Source organism: Salvia miltiorrhiza, chromosome 4 (assembly GCF_028751815.1).
Source record: "Salvia miltiorrhiza cultivar Shanhuang (shh) chromosome 4, IMPLAD_Smil_shh, whole genome shotgun sequence".
Classification (NCBI taxonomy): Eukaryota; Viridiplantae; Streptophyta; class Magnoliopsida; order Lamiales; family Lamiaceae; genus Salvia; species Salvia miltiorrhiza.
Genome location: NC_080390.1, coordinates 43,601,737 through 43,612,167, shown reverse-complemented (window position 1 = coordinate 43,612,167; position 10,431 = coordinate 43,601,737). Strand labels below are relative to the sequence as shown.

General features: G+C 39.9%; 1 protein-coding gene across 1 annotated transcript; it reads left to right on the top strand.

Moving 5' to 3' along the window:
* Positions 1 to 2,270: 2,270 nt before the first annotated feature.
* LOC131021874 (8-hydroxygeraniol dehydrogenase-like) lies at positions 2,271 to 4,047 on the top strand. Its single transcript, XM_057951198.1, has 4 exons — positions 2,271 to 2,658; positions 2,745 to 2,858; positions 2,945 to 3,458; positions 3,547 to 4,047. The coding sequence occupies exons 1-4, from the start codon at positions 2,561 to 2,563 to the stop codon at positions 3,901 to 3,903; spliced, it is 1,083 nt and encodes a 360-aa protein (XP_057807181.1). The 5' UTR covers positions 2,271 to 2,560; the 3' UTR covers positions 3,904 to 4,047.
* Positions 4,048 to 10,431: the final 6,384 nt, after the last annotated feature.

Below are 10,431 nucleotides of genomic sequence, written 5' to 3'. Positions count from 1 at the left end.
CCCTGGCGGTTCTTCAGCAAGTAGAGAAAGGTCCTTCAGGAGATCTCTGTCTTACACATTACGATATCTCATATCTTAAGATAAGGGAATAGGGTGGCTGATTTCTTGGCCTCTTCGGTGTCTGAGGAGGGTTTTTGGTCGTTTGTTATCCCTAATATTCAGCAGCTGGTTCGTGATGATAAGAGATGTATCCCCTACGTGCGGATTGTGTCTTAGGCGTCTTCTTCTCTTCAGCGATCCTCTTGGTTGTTCTCTTCCTCTTCATCTTTCCCTTTTGGTTTTTATTTTGGTTTTTTGCTTGCTTGTTTGGCTGCGGAGAGGATCCTTTCTTGTTCGGATGCTGTTTCTGGGTGCTCCTCTACTGTTAAGGACGGTTTGCTTGTTGTCTCTTAAGTTTGTATTGGTTTTGAGCTATTGTCCGTCTCTCTCTTGGTATGGTGTTGTCCGGGTTGTGTTTTTGCTTAATGTTTTGGATGCAACACCGTAGTAAACAATTTTCGTCGTGATTTGTCTGGTAGATGCTATGAGGAGTGTTTTCATTGCTTTAGCCTAATATCTTTCTCTGGTGTTGATTTTGATCGCTCTGGGTCTCTGTTCCGCTGATGTTTTGTACTTCATGAGCATGGGAAAACCGCGCGGGAACATTTTGGGTCACCCCAAAAGTGCTTATCTCGTGAAGTTGGCCTTTTGAGAGCAAAATTTATTCACGGGTGAGAGTGAAGTTGGCCTCTCTTGAGAGCAAAATAATTTGACCTTTTAAAGAAGGGTGAGAATTGATTGTAAAGGCAATTGCATTAGGAAATTCACTCATAGCGGAGAATTGGGTCTAATCGGTTTGAATTGTTTCAGTCTGTTGTTGCTTCTTAAAATCTTAACTTTTACGCCTCCCGAAGAATGTTTTATCTTGAGAGATTTGGATGGGTTGGTGTTGTTTGGTGAGTGAATTCACTTGTGATTCTTGGTGGTTGGGGTGGCTGCTTGGGAACTAGCATCTGTTCGAGTTTGGGCGGTCTACTTCCCCTGTCTTTGTTGCTTTTGGTGTGTGGTTGTGCTTGCTTTTTGTTTTGTTGGTTTCCTTTCCTGCTACTTCTGCGGTTTGTGGTTGATGGGTCTTTTCGGTGGTTCGTTGGTTTGCCTGCCTGGTGGTTTTTGCGCTGTCTTCGCTTTGTTTTCTGTGGTGCTCAACCGGACTTTCTCTGGTTGGCTTTTTGTTGGTTTGCTTTGCTCTGGACTTCTCTAGTTTGGTTCCTGTTTCTGGTTTGTGTGAGCCTTTTTCTGCTCACGGACTTTGGTTTTTTGTTTGTCTCTTGTTTTCTTAGACGGGTTCTCTTTTTTTCTTCTTTTTGAGGTTTATTAATCCCGACCCTCAGTTGCGCCTGTGCTCTTTTGAGTTTAGGTTTCTTTCTCTTTTAATAAAATTTCTATTTCAGCTGAGTTGGAACGCCTGAGACATGCATGTATTTTAAAATGTTATTTACAGTATTATTTTTTTAGATTTCAAAAGGTATTTAATATATAATCAAATAACCAATCTGCACAGAGGCGAGACCTTTACACCAGACAATTGTGAGAAAATAATCGCACGTATGCGGGACCACTACCCATACAAAGATGAGAAAAATATAAGAGTATTTAAGTGCCTCAGTTTTGCCACTTAAACTAAGCCTCATTAATATATTTTAAATTAGTATATTTTTTTTAATAAATTAAATAGCCAACATATATGAGGATTAGTTACATATTTTAATTTATCATCCATGTCATTATTTTTTTTATTTTGTCTGGTACTTATTTAAATCATCTCGACAGAGTCAGACGATGAATTACATATCCTATACTTTATTAAATATGTTTAAATGTTTGTTTTGGAATAATGTAGAGCATATTTTATGAAATTTATTTATTAACATTGTTTTCGAATGAATCTATTTTTCTATTCTTTTTTATTTTTGTTTTATTTTTTTTTATTTTCTATTTTTTTTTCTTATTCATAATATAAGTTTTTTTTATTATTGTATATACTTCTTTATTTTTTCTATATTCAGCTTAATTATACTTAGTTAAAATTATAATTTAATTATATTTATAAATATATTAAGTGTGTTGTTATTAATTTTATACATGTATTAAAAAAATTAAAACATTTCGCACGGATGTAAATATATATATTTTTTTCTTATAAATTAGACTGCTTTCCTGCATCCCTATGCTTTGAATTGTCAATTCAACTGCGTTTGATATTTCAATTTTGTCGTCGGTTCACGTATAAGGTGAAGGCTTCGAGAGAGTTCCGAAGAATGTCAATAATTGACAGCCCTTCTTCTTTAACTATTTCTTAATATACTAAAAAGTTGACAGCGCTATGGGTTTTCACACACCGGAGGCGTCGAGGTCAGCGCTATGAAAATACCACACCAACACATATTTGGTAGACTCTTTCCTATAAATACCTCTCTTTAACATTCTCCCAATTCATCACTCTTCCATTTGCATTCTCTCCATTTTCTATATTGCTTGCTTACATATTTCTAATCACCAAATTATATATACATTTTGTTAAATGGCGAAATCACCAGAAACGGAGCACCCTGTTAAGGCCTACGGATTGGCTGCCACTGACACATCTGGTCATCTCTCCCCATTCAAATTTTCAAGAAGGTGTTTTTCCACTCTCATTATTGTATAGAATGCTATCAAAGAACTTAAATTTATAAACAAATACTAAAATTTATATGTGCATGCAGGGCTACTGGTGATGAAGACGTGCAGCTGAAAGTGTTGTATTGTGGGATCTGCCACTCGGATCTTCATTACCTCAAGAACGAATGGGGCATCTCTCAGTATCCTCTGGTTCCAGGGTGCGTTTCTTTCTGCTTTCTACTTGTTTATCATTTTACAAACCAACAAAATTAATTACAATAATTGATCTGCAATGCTAATGCAGGCATGAGATTGTGGGAGTGGTAACAGAGGTGGGAAAGAAGGTGAAGAAGGTGAAAGTTGGAGACAAAGTTGGTGTGGGATGCATGGTGGGCTCATGTGGATCATGTGAGAGCTGCAAAGAGGATCTTGAGAATTACTGCCCCAAGATCATCCCCACTTACAGTGCCAATTACCATGATGGAAGCATCACATATGGTGGTTACTCTGACATCATGGTTGCCGAAGAGCATTTCATCGTGCGTATCCCCGACAACATGCCCTTGGATTCTGCTGCTCCTCTTCTATGTGCAGGCATCACCACCTACAGCCCCATGAGATACTTTGGATTAGACAAACCCGGCATGCACATCGGAGTTGTGGGTTTGGGCGGACTAGGCCACGTTGCCGTTAAATTTGCCAAGGCTTTTGGTTCTAAGGTCACAGTCATCAGCACCTCCCCTAACAAGAAGGATGAAGCACTTTCAAATTTGGGCGCAGATTCATTCTTGATCAGCAAAAATGCTGATGAAATGCAGGTAAAATTCTTCATCCTCAGCTCTGTTTCATTACCATTATCAATTCATCAATCACTAAATTAATTAATGTGGACTTTATCACTCATAGGCTGCTATGGGAACAATGGATGGTATTATTGATACAGTATCAGCTTATCACCCTTTGATGCCACTCATTGGGCTATTGAAAGCTCATGGAAAGCTGGTGATGCTTGGTGCCCCGGACAAGCCTCTTGAGCTACCAGTGTTTCCTCTACTTGCAGGGAGAAAGATGATATCTGGGAGTGGGATTGGAGGAATGAAAGAGACGCAGGAAATGATTGATTTCGCGGCCAAGCACAATATAAAGGCAGATATTGAATTAATTTCAGCAGATTACGTTAACACTGCGCTAGAGCGTCTGGCTAAAGCAGATGTGAAGTACCGCTTCGTGATAGACGTAGCCAACACCCTCCAGCAATCTTAACTTGAGCTTTTGGATGGAAGAGTGTGTTCTTCTGTTGTCCAGTTTATTTAATTTTTTTAAATATTTTCGCTGTTGATTTGTCTTTAAATTTTGTACTTCTGTATTGTTTGCACACGTATTATAATAAAATTTTGTTAGTTGAAATGCATATTGTTCCCACTTTCCACACTTTACTCATAAGCATGTAAAACTGACCTCCGGTTTGGTTCCTGGTTCCGGCATACTTTTGAATTTATTGAATATACACTTGTATTTGTTTATGAAACATGAAAGTGGTGATTTTCTACATTATGTATTTTAACTAGTATTGTGTACATAAATAAATAAACTATGTAATAAAATTTCTAAAATATCATAATTATTAAATAAAGGGTTAAAGTACAGATTAGCCCCTAAAGTGGACACCCCTATAGCGTTGGGCTCCCCAGACTCGACCGAGGCCCAAATAACTCCCCATAGCCCGTAGAAATACTACACTTAAGCCCATACCTCAAACGGCCCACTTAACGCCGTTTTCTTCGATTTTTAATTTTTTTTTATTTTTGCGTGGGCCCACCTGCAACGGGCTGTGTAATGAAAACAATAGATGAAGATCCCCCAGGCTGTGTAATGAAAACAATAGCAGATCAGATTTATAGCTTATTGCATGCGAAATTGAGAGTATCATAAATGTTGAGCACTTACATTGAGAACCTGCTTTCCAGTCTCAATATTGGTATACAACCCTAGTCCAGCATGTGAAGCTTGTTGTTAGTTGGCCCAAATTTGGCCCAACAAGCCCATGCCCTATCCTCCTTATTTTGGCAGCCCTCCCATTTCCCCCTTCCAGTCGAAAATTAGTGCCCTTTTGGGGCTGTGACCCTTGCGCTTCTTCTCCCCCATGAACCTCTTCACCTTCCTTCTCTAGATCCTTCTATGGTAGGCTATTTAAAGAGCCCTTGGTCTGTGGCTGTAGAGCGGATGAAAATTGCTTAGTGTTCTTCCTTTGTGTGGAGGTGCTACCGGTGAAGGTGTAAGGCTTGTTGGCTGATTGTGGTGCCGGCGAGAGCAACGTCCCCTTTGTGATTCTTCGTGGCTTAGTGTGTGCGTGATCGAGAGGAAGAGAGCTGTACCTGAGCCGAGAAGATCGACGCCCCTTGTTCCTCTCTTTGTGTGTTTTTCCTTGCAGGTTGTCGAGGCTGCTGCTACCTCGTTGCTGCACCGCTGTGCAGCTGCTGTTTTGCGGCTTTGTAGCTGCGCTGTGGCTGCCCAAAGTCGAAGGAAGCCTCCAACAACGACGACGAGGGTCGATACTCAACAGTGGTATCAGAGCCACGGTTGACCTCGTCGTCGCATTGGTAAGTCGGGGTCCTGACCTTAGGATCCCGCTCTGGTAAAGCGGCTTAAACCTCTCTTATTTTTCAATTTCTAGTTGCTGCCATCTGGTGCAGTTTAGGCTTGGTGCTTATCTGCTGGTAGATATCTAGGATTCGTGTGTCGAATTCTGTTTTCTGATTTAATTATTTTTTCGCTGTTACTATTTTGGTCGACGACGAGGGTCGATACTCAATAGTGTTTTTGGTCTCTTATTTTTACTTCCGCTGTAAACTCTGTGGTTGTCAATCTTTGTGAGTCTTTGTGATTATTTGCTTCGTGTTGCGATGTCTTCTTTGGCAAATTATGGTTTAGCTCCTTTTAATGGTAAAACGGACTTCGGTTTTTGGCAGCAGAAAATGGAATGTATTTTAATTCAACAAAATATTTATCAAGTAATTGATGATTCGTATGATGAAGATGTTGATGAGAAAAAGAAAACTCAATTGAATCGTCTTGCCTTGTCTGCTATTGTTCTCAACTTGTCTGAGTGTGTTCTTAGAAAAGTAGGGAGAATGACTTCTGCTAAAGAACTATGGTCTAAGTTAGAGGAGTTGTACACTGGAACCTCGTTGCCGTCTAAGAAATTTTTGATTGAAAGATTTTTCCGTTTCAAACTTGATTTGAATAAGAAAATTGATGAAAATGTTGATGAATTCACTAAGTTAGTTCAAGATATAAAACTGGCGGGTGATAAACATATTGATGAGTATGCTCCGTATGCTCTTTTAAATGCTATTCCTGACTCTTACAGTGATGTTAAATCTGCTATTAAGTATGGTAGAGATAATGTGACGCTTGACACTGTTGTGAGTGCTTTAAAGAATAAGGAATTAGATTTAAATTCTAATATTTGTGTTCAAGAACCGGACAAAGTCATGCATGTTAGGGGTGAAAAGAGATTTAATGATAAGTCTAATCATAGATATAAGCCTAGGAAGTGCTATAACTGTGGTGAAACTGGTCACTATATTAAGAATTGTCCTCACCCTAAGAAAAAACAAGATGTAGAGCATGCTAATGTAATTGGTAATGAAACCAATAGTAATGTGTTCTAAGGTGGAGCTCTTTCTTAATGCCTTAGTGTTGTTCTTTGTGATTGTTTAGGCTTTGTGGCTTTGTGAGACTTCGTTGGTTATTGCCTTAATGACTATGTGAGTCTTTGTGGCTTAGTGTCTTTGTGATTGATTAGTAGCTTTGTGTCTATGTGGCTTTGTGAGTTTTACTTTGTGATGACCGTTTGTGTCGCATGTTATCTTCGTGATCATGTGTACTTTGTGATCTGTGCTAGCTCTTTGTGGCCCTTTGTGCTAGACTAACTTTGTGTTAGTGTGCTTCGTGTTTGGTGGTTGTCTTTCTCTTGTTTGTGTTTTGCAGGAATTGACTTGGTTAGTTTACCCGTTGACCTTTGTGGTCTTGTGTTTCCCTGTTATTTCTTTGTGATTTAACAGGGGGCTCGGCGATGATGATTATGGTACAGCTTCCTCTTTGATGCACACAATACCGTGATTGGGCCAAAGGTGGAGATGTTGTTAGTTGGCCCAAATTTGGCCCAACAAGCCCATGCCCTATCCTCCTTATTTTGGCAGCCCTCCCATTTCCCCCTTCCAGTCGAAAATTAGTGCCCTTTTGGGGCTGTGACCCCTGCGCTTCTTCTCCCCCATGAACCTCTTCACCTTCCTTCTCTAGATCCTTCTATGGTAGGCTATTTAAAGAGCCCTTGGTCTGTGGCTGTAGAGCGGATGAAAATTGCTTAGTGTTCTTCCTTTGTGTGGAGGTGCTACCGGTGAAGGTGTAAGGCTTGTTGGCTGATTGTGGTGCCGGCGAGAGCAACGTCCCCTTTGTGATTCTTCGTGGCTTAGTGTGTGCGTGATCGAGAGGAAGAGAGCTGTACCTGAGCCGAGAAGATCGACGCCCCTTGTTCCTCTCTTTGTGTGTTTTTCCTTGCAGGTTGTCGAGGCTGCTGCTACCTCGTTGCTGCACCGCTGTGCAGCTGCTGTTTTGCGGCTTTGTAGCTGCGCTGTGGCTGCCCAAAGTCGAAGGAAGCCTTCAACAACGACGACGAGGGTCGATACTCAACAAAGCTCCTCTTGTATTCTTCTTTCTTTGATTGGAGGATGTGGAGGCCTGTGACTCTTGAACCAACTACATGGAAAAATACATGAAGTCAGTTTTCATGGAAAAAAACATGTGCATATAAACTGAAATACTCACCTTTGATGGCCTTTTGGAGCATCTGTCCTTCTTGTGGGTTTTACTTCCACAGAGGCTGCAGTGTTGCACCTTTCCAACTCTTGAAAGTTTGTGCTTCAATTTTGGCTCTGTAGGGGCTCTAACTCTATTTTTCTTCGGCCTCCCCACTTTAGGCAAGATTCGAATACATTCACAATTCTATCCAAAGTCATATTTTCCAAAGTATCTTCTATATTCTCCGAATTCCAACCATCATATAACAATTTACCAGTTTTAGCATCTTTCTTCCAAAAACCCCAGTAATTGAAAACAAAATTCACTTTCGAACCAGGCATCATTCTGCACAACCAAAACACGACAATAACACAAAGTAAACATTCAATACATGATTTGCAACGGTTTGCATGCTCTGAAAACACTGTTCACAACACTCAAGTTTAAGCAATACTTACATATTTGAAGTATTTGATTATCTTCGTCGCCGGAGCACTCCACTGATTTGAAGAAATCGAACGAACAAATCGCCAGATCACCAAGAGGAAGTCTGAAGAATGTAGGTTTGCAAAATGGAAGAAGACTCTTCGTATTCATATTCTTGGTAGAGTAACCCGCGTAAACATTAGGTGGGCCCACGCAAAAATAAAAAAATAAATTAAAAATCGAAGAAAACGGCGTTAAGTGGGCCGTTTGAGGTATGGGCTTAAGTGTAGTATTTCTACGGGCTATGGGGAGTTATTTGGGCCTCGGTCGAGTCTGGGGAGCCCAACGCTATAGGGGTGTCCACTTTAGGGGCTAATCTGTACTTTAACCCTTAAATAAAATATACTCCCTCCGTCCCCAAAATAAGTTCCTCTTTGGGGACGGCACGAGTTTTAAGAAAAAGTGGTAAAGTGTATTGATAATGGAGAAAAATATGTTATAATTAGTATTTACCTCCATTTAATATAAAGTATTATATTTTCTAAACCCTAAATTCTATAAAGTAAACCCTAAATCGTAAACCTGAACACTAAACCCTAATAGGAGTATTTATTTTTAATAAGCATAAGATATACATTTGGTCGCACAAATGTATACTTATATTAATATAAATATTTACCTTCATTTAATATAAAACATTATACATATCAATAATTACTTTTTCTTACGATAATAATTATTTGATCAAATAATAATGTAATTATTTATGCTTATTAAAAATAATCATTGTTATAATAAAAAGTAATATTTGATATGGAGAAATGTAATTTTTTAAAGGGTTAATTGCCGCTAAATTCAAAAGCTTTTGGAGAATTCGCGATATTCTCACCAACTTCAAAATAGGTGTATAAATACAAGAATTGAGAATTCGTTCTTAATGTTCCTAAAATTATGAACTCCGGCGAAATGATGTGGCAATCACTGAATATGTGTCAAATACATGGCAATTAGGTATTACATGTCATTTTTTCATTTTTTTTAATAATCTTATTTTAATAAAATATAATAATTTATAAATAAATTAATTTACAAAAAAAATAAAAAAATCCTACCCCCATCCCCAAACACCCCCCAAACCTACCCCCTTCCCCAACCCTTCGACCACCTAATCCCCCTCTCCCCTCTCTCATCCCTCTCCTCGATCTGTCGGAACAAGGCGACAAACGCTACCACCGCGTTGTGCCGTCGTTCGTCTGCCCAGGCAAACGCCACCGCGCCGCCGTCGTTCGTGGATGCGGCATCGTTTTCGTGGGATGGAAGGGCTCGGTGACGGCAGGAGAAAGAGGAGACCAGGAGGGTGAGGTGGCGCTTGGAGGTGGTCGGGGAGGCCGAAATCTCTGTGGGAATTCGATTGTGATGAGCTTGATTTTGAAGCCGGAATCTTGGGCCTTCTTCACTAGGTCGGAAAAAGGCAGGGGTGGAGATGATGGTGGCTAGGGTGCGTTTTCTAAAACTGCAATTTGGGGCCTAGGGCACGAGGGGTGATGAGCGGCCCGGTTTTAGGAGGAGCAACAGCGGCGAGGAGGCCGCGAGGAGGGAGGCCACGCCGCGTGGAGGGGAGGGGCGAGTCGCTCCCCCCTTCTTCTTGTTGCTCGAATCCTTGATTTTCCATTGTTGTTGCTCGAATCGTGAGCAACGGCAGCGGGGGTGTTCTGGTCTAGCTGGGAAGCTTAGATCGAGAGAGGGGAGAGGGAAGAGAATAGAAAGGAGAGGGAGACCAGAGACGAGGGAGGCTGCGATTTGGGGCCTAGAGCACAACTCAAGGAGGGAGGCCGCGATTCAAGGCAGTGGCGGCTCCGCCATCCGAGCTTGAAGCTCTCGCCGGCGACCTGGAAATCACAGCCCCAATTTTTCTTTTTCTTTTTTAATTGTCGTTGGAAATCAAAACGACGTCGTATTGTTTTAAAAAAAACGACGTCGTTTTCTTGCACCGCCAACTATGCCACGCTGTATTTACGGTAGTCCACGTCACCTTCAATTTGGGGTTTTTTTCTTAGTTTGGGAACATTAAGAACGGATTTTCAATTCATGTATTTATACGCCTATTTTGAAGTTGGTGAGAATATCGCGAATTCTCAAAAAGCTTTTGAATTTAGTGGCAATTAACCATTTTTCAAAAATATTATATTAATTGTAATTATTGTTGTAATAAAAATTAATTATTATTATTATAAAAAAAGATAATATTTTTAAAATATTACAATTTTCACATTATTGAAGTTAACTACTTATATTAATATAAATATATATTTATGCGAACAAATGTATATATTATGCTTATTAAAAGTAACAGATATTATAAACAAATGTAATAATTGGGAGCACGGGTCAAATCCAAGCGGGTCAGGGTTCCGAATCAGGAGCGCGGGTTTGGAGCCGGGTCGAACCGTCGCACAGGATAATTCGCGAAAATTATTTTGTTATCCTCTAACACACAAAGTGAATAAAAAATGGTGAATGATAACTTCATATCATAATAGTATTTTTAAAATAAATAAAAGA

Excerpts from the sequence above, each read along its gene's own strand:
- LOC131021874 (XM_057951198.1), top strand. The coding sequence starts at position 2,561 with ATGGCGAAATCACCAGAAACGGAGCACCCTGTTAAGGCCTACGGATTG. Across the intron at positions 2,859-2,944 it reads CAGTATCCTCTGGTTCCAGG|GCATGAGATTGTGGGAGTGG; the intron begins GTGCGTTTCTTT and ends ATGCTAATGCAG. Across the intron at positions 3,459-3,546 it reads AAAATGCTGATGAAATGCAG|GCTGCTATGGGAACAATGGA; the intron begins GTAAAATTCTTC and ends TATCACTCATAG.